The following is a 22,304-nucleotide window of genomic DNA, read 5'->3' on the forward strand; positions in this document are numbered from 1 at the left end:
TAACCATTAGAAACTGTGCAGCATGTACTGTTGCAATGTTCACACTATGCAGAGGAAAGGAGGGAATTATTTATTGAGCTGGGCAAACTGGGCGTTAAAAGCTTTTCCCTTAAAACACTGTTGGGTGATGGGGTGGCACAAATAAATAGTGTTAGGGAAGTAGTTCGCTTCCTTGTAGCTACAGACCTGTATCAGAGGATATAGGTCAATGTGCAGTGACGTAGTTTAACAGTGTGAGGCAGCAATGCACCAACCCGTGCCTAGTCTGCCGGAAATCTAAAAGAAGAAGGGGCCTGGTGGTTTGTTGTTTGCCAATCGCCATTAAACCACGAAGAAGGAGCTTTGGTCTCAGACATAACACCACTAGCCACCACGGATTTCTTGTGTAGGATAAACGCACCGGTCTAAAACGGTAATTCGCAGTCATTTTCTGTAATAAAACAATCGAATCAAATTCGGACCAAATAGCTAGCAAGGTAGTTAGCTATCGTAAACGAGTGTTTAGTTGATAAACGTAGGATAAGATGGCGGTTAGCTTAAGCTAACGTTGCTAGCAAGTCGGGCTAGCCTAGCAGCCGAACCTTCGTTACTGATTTAACATTGGCGTTATAAATTCATTAACGTTGTTTTAAAAGAGTGACATCAACAAGCTAATTGAAAACAACTACAGTGTTGTTGTGGGTCCAAAACAGTGGACAAGCCCACCCCCATCAATTTTTTTTTATTAACAAAGTAGCCTATACAAACAAGGCACATCAAACATCACAATATAACAATCAGAACCAGCAGTATAAGCATAAAAAAAACTACTTTTAAGAAAATAAAATGAAATACAAGAAGTGGCCTGGCGCTTCGCTGGCCCGGCCACTAATTATAGCTGCTGCGCAGCAATGGGTCGTGGCCGGGCAAGTCTCAAGTCTTTTAGCTCAAGTCATATCATGACGGGTCAGATCTGGCCCAAGTATCAAAGCAACCATAGCGCTCGCTATCGCGTGATTTCTAACCCCACATAGGATAAGCAATAACCACGCCCTGTGGCGCTGGGATTGGCCAGGAGCATTGAAGCTTGGGACTAAAGCACCTGGGGTTTTTCATCTTTTAAAATAAAGATGTTTAAAAAACTATTGCTTGTTACATTTTCAGTGCTGTACCTTTTCTCTGGGTAAGAATTGAGCTTGAAATTAACGATATGATACATTATATTATATGAGCTATGAACGTGAACACAACACCGTTTATATTATTGCATGTTTTTGTAGATTGTGTACATTGTGTAGATTATTATGCTTATTATTATTATTACTATGCTAAGGAAGGTAGGTGACCATAATTCATTTCAATGTCCGCTCTCGAAATCGCTGTCCGTTCTCAAGAGCTATTCAGTTGGTTCATGAAATCGCTGGGCTGCGTGCCCTCCAGTGTTGCTCCTGGCCAATCCCAGCGCCACAGGGCGTGGTTATTGCTTATCCTATGTGGGGTTAGAAATCACGCCCCTGGCGGCCGGAAGTGGCACTTTTGTAGTTTTTTGTAACTTTTGGAGTTGCAAAAAACTACAAAAGTGCCACTTCCGGCCGCCAGGGGCCGGAAGTGATAGCGAGCGCTATGGATGCTATGCGCGCACCACCCATGACAGCAGCGCAGAAGAAGACGAGTGTTTGTAGCTGATTCATTTTGCAGAAATGAGACCCGGGTTTCAGTGAGGGATTAAACATGTTTATTAGTGGCGCTATTGTTTCTACATCATGCGCGGAGGTTCACACAACCCTTTTCGGTCCGTAAGTACATTTGAAATTTCATTTGCGAAACTTTATCGAGTAGTTTGAATAATTTAGCAGACGGATCGACCTGTTTAGGCTACATCGGCGGTGTACTAATAAGGGACTGCGTAGTAGCGTAAGCTATGTTAGCAGTTCCGAAAGGGGCAAGTGACACTTGTAAATTTTGACTGAGGGGACCCTCAATGATTCTTCCAGATTCAGTTTTGAATTAAATTAGCTATCGTTTTTAATAAAACTGTCCCGACTCCATGAATGTTATACCGGTATAAAAATAACAACGGTTCCATGTTTTGAAACAGTAGGCTATATTACTCCAACCTACAGCAGAATATTTCAGCGAACAGTTAGCGTAGCGGTAGAATAGCCGGCCTGTAAGTTGTAGATCCTGAGATCAAATCCCACACGGGGTGGTATTATATTTTTTGAAAATGTAGCATAAAATTGTTAATCTGGACATAATTATAGCTTTATGTATAAAGTTGCTGAATATACACTGTGTACATAGCAGAATAACTGAACATGCCTATTCATGGTAACGGTCATATTTCGACGTCAGCTTGACGTTCCCGCGTAGACGTCTAAATCATCCCCAAATCACCATGTCATCTGGCCTAGTCCTGAACGTCACTGGAACACGTCATCACAACGTTATCATGACGTAATTTTGCTTGCTGGGCTCTAGTCTTTAGTCACAAGTCCAAGTCAAGTCTCAAGTCTCTTATGGATGAGTTTTCTGTCATCTGCTGCATGCAATCCAATCTGCTTAGATTAGAACACTGCCGTTCATGACAGGGCTGGGGCAGAAGGCAGCAGGTTAAGTACATGGCAGTTGAACACATCACCCACCCAGTCCTACTCAGCCAGGAAGGATGACATCATTGATGACATCATCACTGATGACATCACTGATGACGTCATTGCTCAAGTGACATCACATCATTAGGTAATTAGGGCAATTACGATGCTCTAGGCTATACATGAGGGCAGAATTCAAAATACTGTCAAAAATTCAGTTTTTGAGATACAATTCTTAGATTTTGTACACTTCAACTACTCTGACAGCAAAATCTTGTCAATTTTTCCATGGACCAGCACATTTGTTGTGTGAACAATGCATTAAACTGCTATTCAAGTGAGATCATTCCTCTTAGTTTTAGAACATTATTTTTGAGTTAAAGTACTATGTTTGGGGACTCCTTACCGTCTTCCCCAGTAACCTGGAAATTCCACGACAGCACCTTGACACTATATGTAAATACTATGTAAAACCTTTTTTTTTATGTTGTTGAATTATTTATTTGGTGAATGAATGATGGACCAGATGCATTGGCTCATTGACTGCGTTTACATGGCCCGGATATGGCATTTACATGAAACACAGAAATCTGGTAATATTCCTATCCCTGTATACATGATAAATACTAGTATCCCTGTTACTGATTATTAGGTATGTTCCTCGACCCGACAAATAGTCTATTTTTCATTTATTTAGGCGAGTCAACTAGTCTATAAGTAAGAAAACTCAGAAAACAGCCAAAACTGAGGGCATTTCAATCTATCATGTTAAAACGTTGTCCCAAAAAGTATTGTGTGCCATTTGAAACCGTCAATAACCAAATCGTGTGTGGCACTTGCGCCATTTATTCTGAACATTGCACATCAGAAAACATGACAACTCACCCCAGCCACTGTGTATTCGGGCTCAATAGAGTCCACTTAACTTTCGGAAGCCTTGGCCTTCAACAAAGTTGAGTGGAAGCATCCTGTGGAAGCATCCTGTGTGGCTAACGCATTAGCAGTGCTAGCTAGCATCAGGCCCTGGCTTTGCTGTGATGCTGTCCTCTACGTCCACATGTCTGTGCTGACCGTAGATAAGCATTGCTATTGCTTCGGTCCAGTGGTTATATGCCAGTTTATATGGTAGTTATGCCTCTGCTGCTACCTCAAATAAAAACCAATAACCGCAATGATGATGCCTTTTTTATGTTCCTTCCATTGTCCCAGATGCCTCGGACGAGACGGGATTCGTCCTCGGACACGGACACGGACAGTCCAAGCAGCAGCCGAGATTGTTGTCGGGAAGACGGAGGGTGCAGGTGCAGACAACGGTGCCGGAGATCGCCTTCGTTCTCCTCTAGCAGTGACAGAGGAAAAGACAGAGGCAGAGACAGAAGGGGACGGGGCCGTCGGGGACACAGACAGGAAGGAAGTGATGCACGCTCAAGGAGGTACAGTATGTCTGTGTGCTTGCTGACTGTTTCTTTGGGTCACTGTGCTGAAAATAGTGTCACTCCTGTGCAATGTCCTACTTTTTTTTTCACTTGAGCTGACCACTCCTGGAATTATTGTGCTCTGCAGTGTTTCCCATACATAAAGGAAAATGCGTTTTTTGACGGTGGGACGTGGATCAAAGCCTCATGCATCTCCTGTAAAAATATTGTAGCTATTGAAGGTGTATAACCTATTTTACGGACCCATTAGGTGGCGACAGTGCTCTCCAGATTAGAGAAAGTTGAGGAAAAACAGCAGAAAAAGCCGTGATGAAAGAGAAACCGATGCATGAGCCAGAGCGGCACACATTGCTCTGGCTGGAGCTAACGTTAGCTGCGAACAGCAGCCAATCCGCTCCCACAACTGAGCCCCTCTGTCTCTGCTGCATAGTTTCTCCACACGATTAGCCGCCAGAAAAGAAAACCAAAGCCAAACCATTCTCATGAGAATGGTTTGGCTTTTCGGTGTCGCGCTGGGAGCCGGCGCACAAGGCGGAGTGCTCCGAAAATAGACTCTGGGTGCAGGCACTTTGAAACGCGCAGCAGAAAGCCTAGAATCGGACGCAGCTTCATCCCAGCTCACAACCGAAACCCCAGAAACGCAGACGAACTCAGCGAGCCCGATCCAGACTCCCCCGACGAGCGGCCGCCATCCGAACGTGGATCCGCAGGCAGCAGAGACTCGCCTGACACACGCAGCAGCCAGCAGAGCCACCAGAGACACTCCCACGGAGGAGGAGTTTGGAGTTGAGGGGGGTGGGGGTGCTGTTTATTGAAGGAAATTACTGTTCAGATGTTTCAGGTCAGAAAATATTAGCCTCAGAGTCAGTGATTTGCTTGAAATGCTTCATTTCACAAAAGGCTTGTTATCTCAGCTTCTAGATGGAAACGTCTGTTTTTGGTGAAATCAACCTATCTTCTCCGGCTGATAACTAAAGAACGGAAAATGATATCAATAAACTTTTTTTTGCTGATGATAGAAGAGAGTCTCATCGTTCTTTGGGGGTGTTCGGTGTTTACATAGTAATATCACACAATATTCTGTGGGCCCCGAGAAATCACTGAAAACGCTCTGAAACTCTGGCACTGGGAGCGTCCGTTCTCCAAAAGTGGCTGGCACTCAATGAGTTAACTGGCCCCTCGCCTTCTATCATTTCACGAAAGTGGCAAAGCAAGTTGAGTATCCCTGACCTATAGCAAGAAATTTAGTTTGTCATTGTAAACCCACAGCACAGTAATGATGACATGTTCTTCATAGATCTAGCCTTTTAATTTTGCTCTTAAGCTTTCTCAAAGTACACCAAATTCATGCATTTTACTTTAAAATGTTTAAAAAACATCTCGCGGGGGGGCATGCCCCCGCACCCACCCTAAGGGGTCTGCGGTCCCCCATCACAAATACTCCAAATCCTGTGGGAAACACTGCATTATGATGCTTGTTATCGTCAGTGTTTTTATGCCTCCGCCGGCGATAGCCAGGCCGGAGGCATTATGGATCCGGGTTGTCCGTCCGTACGATGTTTGTTAACGCGATATCTGAGGAACGCCTGGATGGAATTTCATTAAATTTGCCTCAAACATCGACTTAGACTCAAGGATGATCTGATTAGATTTTGGTGGTCAAAGGTCAAAGGTCAAGGTCACTGTGACCTCTCGAACGCCATTTTCAAGCTTGTTAACGCGATATCTGAGGAACGCCTGGACGGAATTTCATCAAATTTGCCTCAAACATAGACTTAGACTCAAGGATGATCTGATTAGATTTTGGTGGTCAAAGGTCAAGGTCACTGTGACCTCTCGAACGCCATTTTCAAGCTTGTTAACGCGATATCTCAGGAATGCCTTGACGGAATCTAATCAAACTTGTCTCAAACATCGACTTGGACTCAAGGATGAACTGATTAGATTTTGCTGGTCAAAGGTCAAAGGTCAAGGTCACTGTGACCTCTCAAATGCCATTTTCAAGCTTGTTAACGCGATATCTCAGGAATGCCTTGACGGAATTTAATCAAACTTGTCTCAAACATCGACTTGGACTCAAGGATGAACTGATTACATTTTGGTGGTCAAAAGTCAAAGGTCAAGGTCACTGTGACCTCTCAAAAGCCATTTTCCAGCTTGTTAACGCGATATCTCATGAATACCTTGATGGAATTTCATCAAATTTGCCTCAAACATCTACTTAGACTCAAGGATGAGCTGATTAGATTTTGGTGGTCAAAAGTCAAAGGTCAAGGTCACTGTGACCTCTCAAATGCCATTTTCAAGCTTGTTAACGTGATATCTCAGGAATGCCTTGACGGAATTTAATCAAACTTGTCTCAAACATCGACTTGGACTCAAGGATGAACTGATTAGATTTTGCTGGTCAAAGGTCAAGGTCACTGTGACCTCTCAAATGCCATTTTCCAGCTTGTTAACGCGATATCTCACGAATGCCTTGACGGAATTTCATCAAATTTGCCTCAAACATCGCCTTAGACTCAAGGATGATCTGATTAGATTTTGGTGGTCAAAGGTCAAGGTGAGCTCTCGAACGCCATTTTCAAGCTTGTTAACGCGATATCTCAGGAATGCCTTGACAGAATTTAATCAAACTTGTCTCAAACATCGACTTGGACTCAAGGATGAACTGATTACATTTTGGTGGTCAAAGTTCAAGGTCACTGTGACCTCTCACACACCCAATTTCCAAGCTCTGTAACGCAACATCACAGGAGCGCCTTGACGGAATCTCTTCCAAAATGGCGATTTGGACTCCAGAATGAACTAATGGCGGAGGCATAAGTCCGCGTTGCGGTCGTTCTAGTTTTTTTATGTCTTTGTCCTGATGTGTTTCTGATGCCTGCTTCAAACCAAATTTCCTTTGGTGGTAACAATAACGTTGAATGTAATTGTGCTTTTGGACAATCGCTTGGTTGTCAGCTTTCAGGCTTTACAGTATACCTCTTTCCTCTGATCCAGTCGTAGCTGTGGCAATCGCACAACAGAACGCGAGGGATACAGACGCTCGGATCAGAGCCCAGAACGACACCACGACAGTGAGATGCAGCCACACGGATCAACTGGAAGATTCTCCCCAACTGGACAGCCGGACGGCAGTGGAGAAGAGGACGTGAGCAGTTGCGACTCTGACTCTAGTGATGACGACGGCTCGAGCTCGAGCTCAGACTTTGGCTCAGACACGGGGTCAAACACAGGAAGCCCTCGGGAAATGGATGATGTCATCATAGACATGGAAGTCCTGGCCAGGAGGAGCCCCTTTACCTGGCAACTTGGAAAAATATGCGAGATAGTAACAAAGGGTAAGAAGAATATGCCTGCATTGTTTTTGACAGGTTGCAAGTTTTTCTTTGTTGTCCCCGGCGCAGGCCGGTGTGAATTCCCCATGTTTAAAACAGTTTTGTTGGCACAAAGGCCCGTGCCCAGCCAGAAAACTAGAGACTATATGTAGCTCCACCTCACGTTAGTTGGCTGAAACCTAGGTACTGTAGGTAGGTAGGTAGGTAGATACTTTATTTATCCCGGAGGAAATTCATGTACCAGCAGCTCACATACAGTTAATAAAAACACACAGTAGACATTATTAGAAAAACACGGTAAAAAATATATAAAAAGATACTAACAGACCGTGTGCCAAGCCAGAACCTAAAGTGACCGAGTGCCTAATAGGGAACATAATAAATAAAAAATAAAAAAATAAAAACAGGCATGGCTAAAAAAACAACAACACACGCAGCAGAGACAACAGAGCGAAGGCATACACATGATCTCACTTTCCTCGCTGGGAAGAGTTAAAAAGTCGAACGGCTCTGGGGACAAATGATTTCTTAAGTCTGTCTGTAGAGCAGCTCAGTGACAGCAGCCTGCCACTGAACAAGCTCCTCTGGCCTACTATGGTGGTGTGTAGTGGGTGGCTGTCATTGTCCATGATGGACAGCAGTTTGTTGAGAGACCTTCTCTCCGCCACCTTCACCAGAGAGTCCATCTCTCCACGGATCACGGAGCCCGCTCGCCTGATCAGCTTGTCCAGCCGCATCGCATAGTCTGCAAAAAAAGAATAATAATAATAATAATCGATCAAAATTCCACATGATCGAATCAATTCCTCAACGATCAATTATCGATTTTCGATAATTGATGAACATCCCTAGTAACTAGTAGCTACTAACTAAACTAAAAAACAAATGTTACAGATTTGCAAGTTTACTTATCAGCAATATAATGGTTAGGTTATAGAGAGCCAAAGTGAAACGTCACTTCCTGCTTTCTCCCTGTACCAGCGCTGCGAAACATATGAATGGCGGTGGACGGAGAATAAGGTTACTTTTTTTATCCCGTTTGAATTGTCTCACGGGGTGCCAACGCTAATTTTGTCAATTTAAAACGTAACTTTGCATGTCAAGAAAGTCGCAGTTTGTCGCCAAACTGTTGCATTAGAAGTTATAAATCAGAAAGACTACATGCACTGTCGCCTAAGTGACGTCACTTTCTCTACCGGCAAAGCTGAAGACCGGCAACATGCCACGAGCTTCCACGAGCTATGTAGTTTTTATACGAAACTAACCCCTACGTTTCAGTTTGACGACAAACTGTGACTTTCTTGACATGCAAAGTTATGTTTTAAATTGACGAAATTAGCGTAGCACAATTCAAACGGAATCAAAAAAGTAACCTTATTCTCCGTCCACCGCCATTCATATTTTTCGCAGCGCTGGTACAGGGAGAAAGCAGGAAGTGATGTTTCACTTTGGCTCTCTATGGACTGGTCATTTGGTGGTTGCCTAGCAACAGTAGAAAAAACAGGCAGCAAGCTGTTAATGTTTTAAATTATATGCGTCAACCAAAAAAGGCAGTGCCTCCAGTTTTGCAACCTGCAAAAGATGCTCTGATCAGGGCCTTAGGGTGCTCCGAAGTGTAGCTGCTCTGGGGAGTCCGTGATAGTAGGTTCATGCCGTTATAGTCCTTCCCCAGGGTTATCGTGCATTCCTTTATAACTGGGAACTGGTCATCTTATAGTTCAAAGGTCATGAGCTGGGACGGTGACGTCACCAGAGCTGTTATTTCCCATTCCAAACTCGTGCCTCAGCAGCAGCCCCGACCTCAAAAATCAAAGATGGCTGCTTCGCGCAACAACAGTAGTTATAATCGTAGTAAATGCTGTTTATTAGCACTTCTGTCTTGTTTGTGTCTCGTTAAATCAGCTGTACACACAGCACTGCCTAACTTCTATCTGTGTGGACATGTTGCTTGTTTGTATGCGCAAAATGCCTTGTTATCAACTGTTATTGCTAACAATGGCTAGCCTGGCTAGTGACTAGATCTGACCGAGATCTGACTCGTTTAAACGGATGTGACAATTCAACAGTGAACTTCCCAGCTCCAGTTTTCTGCAAATGGAACGCTAACAAAACGGATGTGACATCATTTAGCCTCCACATCCCAGTTATTTTGCGATAAAGGAACGGGCCATTACAAACGATCTGGTCTCAGTAGAACACAGTGACAACAACATACCATTTTCCTCAGAGACTCATCTGCATCGTGACACATTAAATGGCTTCTAACGCCCTCAGAGAGGAGGACAGACCTGGTGGGAAAGGACTGGCAACAGATTTCAAAGTACAAGTACCCCGAGAGATGAGGAGTTTGTTGGTATTGAGTCAGGATGTGAGTGTAAATATTTGAATTGAAGGATGAATTACATATACCGTAAATTCCGGACTATAAGCCGCGGCTTTTTTCCCGTTTTTTGGCCCCTGCGGCTTATATAACGGTGCGTCTTATCTATGGATTTTTTCAGAAAAAAAATTTCAAATACAAATAAAATCTCTCTTTTTTAGCACTCTTTCTACCTATAAATCCACTTCTGTTTTAATTTCCTCTGTTGCCCTCTTTTCACCACACCGCGGACACTGTGTGCACTGTCGAAATAAACAAAGGTGTTGTGTTATGTTGTTTTGTTGAAATGTTACGGTAATATGGTAAATGGGAGCTTCCTCAAACAGCCAACAATCCCCTCTGTGCGTGAACCCTTACATATGGTAATTACGGTAAGCAAAGTTCATCAGCCCGGAATCACAACAAGACGAGCAGTCTCTCTCTCACTTACCATGGGGAAGGTACGCAGAAAGTCACACGACGCAGCTTTCAAGCTGAAAGCAGTCGAACTCGCACTAAAAGAAACAAACAGAGCAGCAGCGCGTAGCCTGGGCATCGATGAGTCAATGGTGAGACGTTGGAAGCAGCAGCAGCAGGAACTGTCTCAGTGTAATAAGACAAAAAAGTCCTTCAGAGGCCACAAAAGCAGATGGCCGGAACTTGAAGATTCCCTTGAGGACTGGGTGTTGACCCAGAGAGGAGACGGCCGAGGCGTTTCCACGGTGCAGATCCGACTGAAGGCCAAAACAATCGCCGCCGAGATGAAAATTGAACATTTCAGAGGTGGGCCATCTTGGTGCTACCGATTCATGAGACGAAAGGGACTGTCCGTCCGGGGGAGAACTACTGAACAACTCCCTCCCGACTACCAGGAGAAAATCACAAACTTCGGCGAATTCACACAAAGGAAGATCACGGAATATTATAGGAGTGTGAAAACATCCACAATCACCAACGGGTTCCAAAACGCTGGACTGCTGCGGGATGAAAAGGATGACGCCGCCACAGCTGGCGCTGAGGGCCGTCAGAGGCTTCAGAGGCTGTTCGATGCCGACAGTGATGAAGAGGAGTTCGTTGGTTTTGAGTGACAATGAAGGAGAGAGGAGAGTGGTTGACGAAGCCACCCTGAACCTGTTCGTTTCCGACACTGAAGATGAGGACTTTGGTGGTTTCAGTACGCAGGAAGAAGAGGAAGACGAGGATTAGTGACTTGACTTCTCTGGTTACAGGTTTGCTGCACATATACGGTAGCCTATTGTTGTGTGATTTTGTCTGGGGATTAGTGACCTGACTTTTGTTTTGTTTTGTTGAAATGTTAATAAATGGGAGCTTCCCCAAACAGCGATCTCTTTCCCGACATTCCTCTCTGTGCACGAACCCTTTCATATGGTAATTAAACATCAAAACACCCGCGGCTTATAGTCCGGTGCGGCTTATAGAAGAAAAAAATAGTCAATTTTGGTGCTGCGGCTTATAGACCGGTGCGTCTTATAGTCCGGAATTTACGGTACTTGTACATGTATTAATATACACAATAGTGGCCCCCACAAATGTCGAATATGCAGTGTTAGATTGTTTAGAGTAGGGATGTTCATTTTGAAAATTTTCCAAAATCGATAATTGGTGAAAATTAACGATCAATTATCGATTATCGATCATATTAACTCATTGAATGCCATGGACGTCCTTCGACGTCCAATTAAATAGTGACGTAGAGTGCCACGGACGTCCTTCGACGTCCAATGCGTTTTTTGACGGTGGGACGTCGATCAAAGCCTTCCGCAGCTCCTGTACAACTATAGTAGCTATTGGAGGTCTATAACCTATTTTACAGAACCCTTAGGTGGCGACAGTGCTCTCCAGATTACAGAAATGTCAGGAATACACAGCCTGAAATAGCCTTGATGAAAGAGAACCCGCTCATGCTGCAGTCCAGAGCCATGTAGATTGTTCTGGCTGGCAGCCAGTGGCTGCAACTGACGGTGCGTGCGAACACAGTCAATCCGCGCACACAACTGAGTCCTTCTGCCTCTGTCTGTCTGTCAGCATAGTTTCTCCACATGATTAGCCGCTAGAAAAGCAGCAGCGCGACACTGAAAAGCCAAACCTTTCACTGCAGTCCGCGTGTGGCTTCTCCATGTTGCGCTGCCTGGGAGGCGGCGCTTCCCAGGCTTCCTAAACGCTTGGTGCGAGGCTGTGTGTTACTAGTGTGGGGAGGAGTTTTCAGCTGAGGGGGGGGAGGGGGGTGGGGCACGCAGGGCAGGACACAACTACACCACATCACTACATCAGAAAATATTACCGTATCTAGAGTCAGTGAATGTGCTTGAAATGCTGCATTTCACAAAAGGCTGAATATCTCAGCTTATAATTTGAAATGCCTGAAAACGCTGAAAACAACCTATCTTCTCCGGCTCATAACTAAAGAACGGAAAATGGTATCAATAAACTTTTTTTTGCTGATGATACAATAGAGTCTCCTTGTTCTTTTTGCGTGTTCGGTGTTTACATAGTAATATCACACAATATTCTGTGGGCCTCGAGAAATCACTGAAAACGCTCTGAAAACTCTGGCACTGGGAGCGTCCGTTCTCCAAAAGTGGCTGGCACTCAATGAGTTAATACTTAGAAAATTTTCAATATTTTCAATTTTTTTTTTTTTTTTTTTAACAAAATGAATGCCTATGGCAGAAAATACGAAAGACAACGTGTTCTCCTCAATGAACTCTTTATTTCAATGTGTCTCCTCTCCAACACTGCTGTCCCCGGGGGATGCCGGTGTGAATTTCCCATGTTTAAAACAGTTTTGTTGGCACAAAGGCCCGTGCCCAGCCAGAAAACTAGAGACTACCGTATATGAAGCTCCACCTCATGTTAGGAGGAACGAATTCCACCCAAACCTAGTCCAATTTTTTTTTTTTTTTTTTTTTTTTTTTTTTTTAATAATTAAAAAATCGATCCAAATGCCACAGGATCGATTCCAATCCTTAACGATCAATTATCGATTTTCGATAATTGATGAACATCCCTAGTTTAGAGACAGCCATGTTTTCTGCGTATAATTACGGTAGTTTGGAACCTCAAACAAATAAGAATGTGACCATCTTTATTCATTGGTGTTGTGTCCTTTGCAGACAATGGGAAGATGAAGTACAAGGTTGATTTCGAAGACAATGGGAGGAGCCTGATCTCCGGACACCACATTGCCTCCGACAAGGTCCCGATCTTGGAGCGGCTGTACGTCGGTGCTCGTGTGGTGGCCAAGTACCCAGCAGAGGACAACGACGAGTCCCGATTCCAGCCTGGTATCCTGGGAGAACTCCCCACTAGAAAGAACCACTGTAGGTGTGTGTGTATTTATTAGGTTTGCACAGTATACCAATACAAGAAAGGTATTGCAATAGCCTGCCAATAACACGGTACTATACCGCATTCAATTGGTACCGGTACTTTAAAAATGTGTGCGAGTTTTTGAAAATGAAATGTATGGATGTACAATTTGCCTCTGTATTGGGAAATTAATGTGTACAAAGTACTGATATTCTCAAATTCACTCACCGTATAGTTGTAGGCTATATTTGCAATAAATGTACGGTTGTCACAAAATCGCAAGGCACACCTGGACTTGCCTCACGGCACACCATTTGGGAACCACTGAAATTAATGCCTCACAAATTCTCCGATAAAATGCTGTTAGATTGTTTCAGTAAAGATATGGTTTGATGCTAAATTTATTTTTCTAGGTTCCTGGTGTTTTTTGATGATCACACCTCCTCCTATGTTAACTTGTCTCATCTTCGCCTGGTGTGCAGACCACGTAAGTTACACTGCAGAATACACACTTTTGTCACATGTTCTGATCTTGCTCTTCCTCCCCTGTGTCATCCATTCATCTGCCCTGAAAATGACACTCATCTGCACTTTAAGTCTACAGAAAATACTTTATCAATCACAATTATTACACAAGTCAGGGTGGACAAAGGCAGGATTGGCTACGTTGACATGGAGTGTCCCCGTTATGAGGCTTATCCTGGTTTTGATCATATTCGGGATATGCCGTTTACAACGTAGAACATAGAGAAATCAGGTTAATCATATCCCTGTATACAGGATAAATACTTGTATAAACCCCTTTGTTTCTTTCTCTTGTCCATGGCAGTGAAGAAAGTATGGGAGGACATTCAAGACACCACCCACAGGGACTTCATTGAGGACTATCTGAATGTGAGGCCTCACCAGCCTCTGACCCATCACACCATCGGACAGTTCATTAACGTGGAATTGAATGGAGTCCAGAGGAATTGTAAGGTGGAGGTGATCGACTCCAGCTTGGTACAAGTTACTTGAGTAAAATAAGCTGAACATGGTGGCACTGATCTGCATCTGATTGCATCCTTGCTCTCCTTTTCATTGCTTTGTTTGAACAGACGAGGGATGTTATAGACACGGAGGATGAAAATGGTGAAATTACTCAAATTAGCGTGGAGGATGCCCCGTCAACTTACAAATCGATCGCAAAAAAATATTGTTAAAATATCGTATCGTTATTGTGAACCCAATATCGTGTATCGTATCGTGAACTGAGTGTATCGTGACACCCCTAATCTTAAATCGATGCATCACTTTTTTCCGCAATACATGATTTATTTTTTCTCACTTTCTTTTTTTCTCACTGTGTGGCTACTTTTAAAATAAAAGTGCATTTGGAATTGCATTGTATTTTGATCCATAATTAAAATAAACAACTGCATGTACTTCCATTATATTTTATTTGATTATAATTCTTTTCTTTTTTTTTAATAATCGATTTTTGACATTTGTCAATCGATGCAGAATCGTGCACGTCCGAATCGCGATGCATCTTATAATCGATTATTTTTGACACCCCTAGTTCGCGTATCACTCCTGTCATGGAAAAAGACAAGTGGAAGTAATGACGTTCCCTCACTGAAATGGAAACTGATCATCTACATGTAAAGCAGCCTACTTAAGCCTCCATAAAGCTATTTTCATGACCTTTGAACCATGACGTGTTAAAAAAACTTGACAATCTTTGGAGGTAGATGGTCTTCATTTGACAACAGTGATATACAGATCCTTTCCAAAAATTAGAATATCATGGAAAAGTTACGTTTTTTCCATAATTCCTTTCAAAAAGTGAAACTTTCATAGATTATAGATTCATTACACACAAAGTGAAATATGTCTAGCCTTTATTTGTTTCATTTTTCATAATTTTGGCCTACAGCTCCAGAAAACCCCCAAAACAGTATTTCAAGAAATTAGAATAGTGTGAAGAAAATCAGCAGATACTTCTCAGTTATGACTGACTCCAGCCTAAGTCCACTCCCTCTGAATCTCCGCCAAATTTCTGAATCGTCTTTGCTTGACAATCCGCTGAAGCCCACGCTCATCCATGGTATTTCCATGATATTCTCATTTTTTGGAAAGGATCTGTATGCCCATGAACATGTACTGTATATTTTGCAGTTTGTCTTGCTTGTCACTGTGTAACCGTGTTTTGTCGCTGTGTGCACTTGTAGTGGTGACTTTTTCCATAGCCCCCAGCCAACCCGCAGGCCCACCCCCTGACCTGCCAGAGGAAGATGTCACTGTAAACATGCCCGTCCTGGCCAGGAGAAGGCCCATGACAACATGGCAACAAGGAAAGATTTGTGAGATAGTAACAAAGGGTAAGAATATCTATGCATGCATTCTTTTTGATAGGTAGCCCACTTATCTAATTTGGGGAACCATGTTCTACACTTGTCCCTCAACTAGCCGAAAAATAGGGTCGTAGGGTTGTTCTGTGCTCCTCACTGAAACAAAATGACTACCACAAGCTGCGAGCTTGATAGCCGTTTGCCTGAATGAGGAATGCTAAGATTTGATTTTCCAGTCTAATACAGAAACTATGTTTACATGACTTAGTTGACTTAGTCTTCTTAGGCCCCCTTGGGAGCATAGGCCGTCCACCATGGATCTCTCCACCTATGTTTACATGCACATAGTAGCCACAAAGTTCTAAGTCAAATAATATAGTTTACTACTTAGATTAACAATAAATCTAGTATAGACGGTTTTAACTTGACAACAATAACAAACGGTCACAACCCACCTGAATATCCGGTTTACTTCCTGTATACATAGCTGTGCGCAGGTTGATATTCGGCTCATATTAAATGTTAATGTGACGCCATGTCTCCGACAGACACAGTAACAACGTAGCCTATTTCGGTCTTTATGTCTTGTAGTAGATAGTAGTAGTTGTTGATAGTTGCCATAGCAACCAACCCTGTCGGAAAAACGTGCACACGCAGGGTAATGGGAACCGTTGTTGTCTGGTCCAGAGCTAGCCTGAGAGGCTAATAAAAGCTACATGTTACAGAGTAAGCTGACTATCAGTACGTTATTGCACGCATAGGCCTATCTTTACATTTACACGTTTACAAAGCAATTTTTTTTTTTTTAAATAGAAGTAGGTCAGTGTTTCCCCCTGAACAGCTGAGAAAGTGGACACTGTAAATAGCACTGCGAAGATGATAGAATGGTCATGCAACGTTTAAGGATAATAACCGCTATAAAACACCAAAGAAGAAGCTGAGAAAAAGGAAGTGCTGTGGGGTTGCAGCTGGTGAAAACCGTCTATAACAAGTAAATCTAGAAAAGCGTGAAAAAGACAAAACAGCAGCTCTACAGGCTGCTTGCCTCAAACCATGTGACGACTCATCGACGTCTCCCAGTAGGCGTCGACTTACGTAGTTACATTGACACATCGTCGACTAAACTCTGCAACCCATCATGTACCCACACAGTTCTCCATCCACGTTGCGCGTCTCGGGCCAGCTATAATGGCGATCCCGCTGTGTAGTAAGAATATCAGACACTCGCGCTGTGGCCAGGTAAACAAACATGTTACATGTCAGGTTACATGATGTAAGGCAATCGGTGTCTTCCAGCTTAGCTGACAGCACAAGAGTCAAATCAACAGGCCTGAGCCTCACTGAGGTCCGCAGACCGCTGGGTGCGTTTGTTTGTGTCCCCGGCGCATGCCGGTGTGAATTCCCCATGTTTAAAACAGTTTTGTTGGCACAAAGGCCCGTGCCCAGCCAGAAAACTAGAGACTATATGTAGCTCCACCTCACGTTAGTCGGCTGTGCAATGGAGTGGGGCGAGGAGGAACGAATTCCACCCAAACCTAGTCCGCAAAAAAATAAAATAATAATCGATCAAAATTCCACATGATCGAATCAATTCCTTAACGATCAATTATCGATTTTCGATAATTGATGAACATCCCTAGTAACTAGTAGCTACTAACTAAACTAAAAAACAAAAGTTACAGATTTGCGAGTTTACTTATCAGCAATATAATGGTTAGGCTATAGAGAGCCAAAGTGAAATGTCACTTCCCGCTTTCTCCCTGTACCAGCGCTGCGAAACATATGAATGGCGGTGGACGGAGAATAAGGTTACTTTTTTTATCCCATTTGAATTGTGCTACGCTAATTTCGTAAATTTAAAACATAACTTTGCATGTCAAGAAAGTCACAGTTTGTCGTCAAACTGAAACTTAGGGACAGCCATGTTTTCTGCTTATAATTAGTTTGGAACCTCAAACAAATAAGAATGTGACCATCTTTATTCATTGGTGTTGTGTCCTTTGCAGACAATGGGAAGATGAAGTACAAGGTTGATTTCGAAGACAATGGGAGGAGGCTGATCTCCGGACACCACATTGCCTCCGACAAGGACCCGATCGTGGCGCGGCTGTACGTCGGTGCTCGTGTGGTGGCCAAGTACCCAGCAGATGACAACGACGAGTCCCGATTCCAGCCTGGTGTCCTGGGAGAACTCCCCACTAGAAAGAACCGCTGTAGGTGTGTGTGTATTTATTAGGTTTGCACAGTATACCGATACAAGAAAGGTATTGCAATAGCCTGCCAATAACACGGTACTTGTGTATTTATCTCTTTTAATGTGCTCCTCTCGCACGGACGGGAAAAACGGGTTCCCTCTGAGGAGTTTTTGAAAAATAAATTTATGGATGTACAATTTGCCTCTGTATTGGGAAATTAATGTGTACAAAGTACTGATATTCTAAAATTCACTCACCGTATAGTTGTAGGCTATATTTGCAATAAATGTACGGTTGTCACAAAATCGCAAGGCACACCTGGACTTTACATTACATTACGTCATTTGGCAGACGCTTTTATCCAAAGCGACTTACAATAACACATTTTTGTCAGCAATAGAGCAATCAACTATGGAGCACAGTCTATGACAACTACAACTTCTGAAGGAACAGTGGTACAAGTGTAGGTTATTTTTTATTTTATTTATTTTTTTGAAAGAGAGAGAACGAAGTTGGATCAAGAAGGGCCCAGATGGAGCCTGAAAAGATGAGTCTTTAGTCTTTTCCGAAAGATCGGCAGTGATTCAGCAGTCCTGACCGAAGGTGGAAGCTCGTTCCACCATTGAGGTGCCAGGGACGAGAAGAGTCGAGATCGGGATGAGCGACTTTTGAGCCCCCGTAGCGAAGGAGGGGCGAGGAGACCTGCACTGGTGGAGGAGCGAAGGGAGCGCTGAGAGGTTTGGAACCTGACCATAGATTGCAGGTACAGGGGAGCTGACTGGTGTACAGCCCTGTAGGCCAGTACCAGTGACTTGAATTTGATGCGGGCCGAGATGGGAAGCCAGTGGAGGTCCTGGAAGAGGGAAGTGACGTGAGAGAATTTGGGTTGGTTGAATACCAGACGGGCTGCAGCGTTCTGAATGAGCTGAAGCGGTCGGATGTCGGTGGCAGGTAGGCCGGCCAGGAGCACGTTGCAGTAGTCCAGGCGGGAGATGACAAGAAGAGACTGGACCAGGAGTTGAGTCGCTTCTCTTGTGAGAAAGGGACGGATTTTTGCGGATGTTGTAGAGAGAACCTACAGGAGCGTGCTGTCGCAGCTATGTGACAGCAAGAAGAGCTGTCTCAGTGGAGTGAGAAGCCTTGAAACCGGACTGCAGAGGGTCCAGGAGGTCATTTTGGGAGAGATAGAGAGAAAGTTGTTTGGACGCTGCTCGTTCGAGGGTTTTGGAGAGGAATGAGAGAAGAGAGACAGGTCTGTAGTTCTGAATAGCAGTCGGGTCAAGGGAGGGTTTCTTAAGCAGAGGCTTGACTCTTGCCGTATTTAGAGCAGGCAGAACAAGACCAGAGGAGAGGAGTTGGACTTGCCTCACAGCACACCATTTGGGAACCACTGAAATGAATGCCTCACAAATTCTCCGATAAAATGCTGTTAGATTGTTTCAGTAAAGATATGGTTTGATGCTAAATTTATTTTTCTAGGTTCCTGGTGTTTTTTGATGATCACACCCCCTCCTATGTTAACTTGCCTCATCTTCGCCTGGTGTGCAGACCACGTAAGTTACACTGCAGAATACACACTTTTGTCACATGTTCTGATCTTGCTCTTCCTCCCCTGTGTCATCCATTCATCTGCCCTGAAAATGACACTCATCTGCACTTTAAGTCTACAGAAAAGACTTTATCAATCACAATTATTACACAAGTCAGGGTGGACAAAGGCAGGATTGGCTACGTTGACATGGAGTGTCCCCGTTATGAGGCTTATCCTGGTTTTGATCATATTCGGGATATGCCGTTTACAACATAGAACATAGAGAAATCAGGTTAATCATATCCCTGTATACAGGATAAGTACTTGTATAAACCCCTTTGTTTCTTTCTCTTGTCCGTGGCAGTGAAGAAAGTATGGGGGGACATTCAAGACACCACCCACAGGGACTTCATTGAGGACTATCTGAAGTTGTGGCCGCACCAGCCTCTGATCCATCACACCATCGGACAGTTCATTAACGTGGAATTGAATGGAGTCCAGAGGAATTGTAAGGTGGAGGTGATTGACTCCAGCTTGGTACAAGTTACTTTTCAGGTCAGAGCCTTCAAACAACAACCTGTTTATAGTATAATTTATTTCCACTTGGACACTTGTTGTGATCTTCTTGTTGTTTTTAAAGTATGTGTGTGTGTCTCATACTCAGGATGATGAACATAAGGAGTGGATCTACCGAAGTTCCATTCGCCTGGAGCACATCTATTTGAAACAGGGAGAGAAGGATGATGACAAACCTGCCTCTGAGCCCACAGTCACGGGTAAATCATAATCTATTTCAGGAAATAATCATCTGTCTTGGGTTGATGATCATTTGTCTTTGGCCATGACTTGGGCTTGGAAAAAGAATTGAAAAGCATAATAATCAATCACAAATGCAGTCCGATATATCTCACAATTATTTTCATGTTTATTATCTTATTCCTATTGTTATTATTTATTGTTATTTTTTTTAACCCAGAGCCAACCACCGATGCTGAAAAATGAAGCAGAATGCCTTAAACCTGCAGTGCCTTCAACCTGCCTTCTTTCTAATGGCCAGCAGGGGGCGTCTCCACTGACTGCAAAAAAGAAGTCCGATTGTATAGAAGTCTATGGGAAAATGACTCTACTTCTCACTTGATTTCAGTAAATAAGTTTCCTAATTAGTTTTGGTCTCAATCGTGAGTTTTCAAGTCTTCTTCAATGCAGCATGATGTTCAGTTTTTAAATGATGGTCCCATTTAGAGTAAAATAGACTATATAGCAGACTATGTTTTGGGGCGTGATTGACAGGTCGCCTGTGTCCCGTGATGCCGCAGCTCGCCGAACACGGATGTGTTCTGCCCTGAAAGAGAGTTCCCCATTCATGCTCTCTATTGATATTTAGAAAAATTATTTTATATAATACGTTTCTATGTATTATAGCCATTCTAGGCTGGAACCAAGCCAACCAGCGACCTACTGAATCGTGAGTGACCATAAAACATTTGACTTGGAGCAAAAAAAAAAAAAAAAAAACTTGTGGGAAAAAATAATTTTAGATTTTTCCCCTATCTTAATTTTTTGTTTTTGTTACTTTTACACATTGTGTGCAAATAATTTGTTCTGAACAAATATACATTTGACTAATAAATTCATTAAACATAGATTACATGCCTGATATGCATAGTTTCCTCTTCATTCTGCTGCTGCACAAAGCACCTCTATGCTGTAATAAAACAAACAAAAATCTGGAAAAGCTACCTGTGTTTTGTTATGTGACCAAAGAACAAAGAATGTGCACAAAGTTGTATTTGACCTTTGAACTGGGAAGCAGGAGCTTAGAAGTAGCACCCTGAAGGCAGTATAACATGTTTGTTTATATGTGTCTAGGCTATCATTTAGTTTTTATATTTCTGAATCAACTTCTGACTCAGTGCATATTGACTTCTCATGCAGTATATGGTAAGTGTTTCAGAGGATATTGTCGTTATGTGTAAAGTTGCAGGTCTTTCACAAGGAAGACCAACCCAGCTTTGGTTGTCACCCTTTTGGTTAAATGCAAATCAAGGAATGCTTTGGTAAAAAACAAATGATAATTCACTGTGGTAGCTTTAAACTCTTTAGCACTGACTAAAGGCAAACTCAGATTTTGCTCTTGGCTCTTTGGTTCTTGAAGACCATGATGCCATTGTGCAAAGTTCTCGCTGCCTTTACCATGATAAAAAAAATACCAACTCAGCTGGTGGTGTGTCAGAGAGGGAAGAGCAGGGAGCTGAGAGAGACGGGAGCTTTAAACTAGGGATGCACGATATATCGGCAATCATATCGGTATCGGCCGATGTTAGTCATTTTTTTACATATCGGTCATATCGGTATCGGTCAGATGTTGCAATGTTAATATCGGTTATCATTATCAGCCAAATTCTTCACATTGATATGAAATAATGCAGTAAATCTATGATTTATGGGCTTTTCCAAAGGCTTTGCAAATAAAGGAATGCATAACTTTTTCAAATTCAGTGTTAACATGTGTTTTTCAGTATGTACAAAATGTGATGATCATAAAAATGTGGTTTTATACAGATCATATCGACATCGGTAAATATCGGTTATCGGCCATAACAGCAATGTTAATATCGGTTATCGGCATCGGCCAGAATTTTCATATCGGTGCATCCCTACTTTAAACCCTACATTTCATTTATCAACATGGGGAATGTGAGATCGCTTCCAAACAAGATGGATGGGCAGATCTCTGCTTCAGTCGACGCAGTAGGAATATCGGCAATGCATTGCACTTCACAGAGACATTAATGGAATACATGGTCAAAGGAAAGGTGCGAAAGGAGGGGTCTTGCCATTTTTGTTACAGTAGCCTATTGTTGATGCCATGGTGTACTGTGGGGCATGTGTTCTTGGGGTTGTCACATGCTGCTGTTTATTTACTCAGTTTTTGCAGGATTAAATCAAAACCTTGGGTTGCACCACAGCACCTTCATGGTAATCTGGTGACTTCAGTGAAAAAAGAGTCCCGCACACTGTTAAATTGCAATCAAATTTGTGACGTTTCGGTCACCGACCTTTTTCAAACAAATCTGGTGACTTCAACCATGTGTCCCACTGTCTTAACCTAAGTCAATATCTGAAATTCAAAGGAGACTCAGTATACATCAGGTCCTTTTCAAATCCCATGTAAACAAGCTTTCCAGATTACAAACCCAGATTAA

The 22,304-nt window shown here is 43.1% G+C and overlaps 1 protein-coding gene across 2 annotated transcripts; it reads left to right on the plus strand.

The window, feature by feature from the left end:
• Nucleotides 1-271: 271 nt before the first annotated feature.
• On the plus strand, nt 272-20,809 carry LOC310785282 (uncharacterized protein). Of its 2 annotated transcripts, XM_083646302.1 has the most exons (12): nt 272-412; nt 3,783-4,006; nt 7,013-7,353; nt 12,844-13,054; nt 13,453-13,526; nt 13,869-14,012; nt 15,253-15,402; nt 17,379-17,589; nt 19,047-19,120; nt 19,463-19,653; nt 19,763-19,874; nt 20,075-20,809. In XM_083646302.1, exons 2-12 carry the CDS (start codon nt 3,783-3,785, stop codon nt 20,098-20,100), a joined length of 1,758 nt encoding a protein of 585 aa, XP_083502428.1. In that variant the 5' UTR covers nt 272-412; the 3' UTR covers nt 20,101-20,809. The 2 variants fall into 2 exon arrangements, with proteins under 2 accessions (XP_083502428.1, XP_083502429.1); XM_083646303.1 differs by lacking the exons at nt 19,763-19,874; nt 20,075-20,809 and having other exon boundaries at nt 17,379-17,585; nt 19,463-19,602.
• The last annotated feature ends 1,495 nt before the right edge of the window (nt 20,810-22,304 follow it).

The sequence above is a fragment of the Poromitra crassiceps genome, assembly GCF_964638095.1.
Source record: "Poromitra crassiceps genome assembly, chromosome: 11".
In the NCBI taxonomy this organism is placed as follows: Eukaryota; Metazoa; Chordata; class Actinopteri; order Beryciformes; family Melamphaidae; genus Poromitra; species Poromitra crassiceps.

Bases quoted from the DNA above. Each gene is read 5' to 3' on its own strand.
- LOC310785282 (XM_083646302.1), top strand. From the start codon at position 3,783: ATGCCTCGGACGAGACGGGATTCGTCCTCGGACACGGACACGGACAGT. The intron at 19,121-19,462 runs GTAAGTTACACT...TGTCCGTGGCAG, and splicing joins TCGCCTGGTGTGCAGACCAC to TGAAGAAAGTATGGGGGGAC. The intron at 19,654-19,762 runs GTCAGAGCCTTC...TCTCATACTCAG, and splicing joins TGGTACAAGTTACTTTTCAG to GATGATGAACATAAGGAGTG.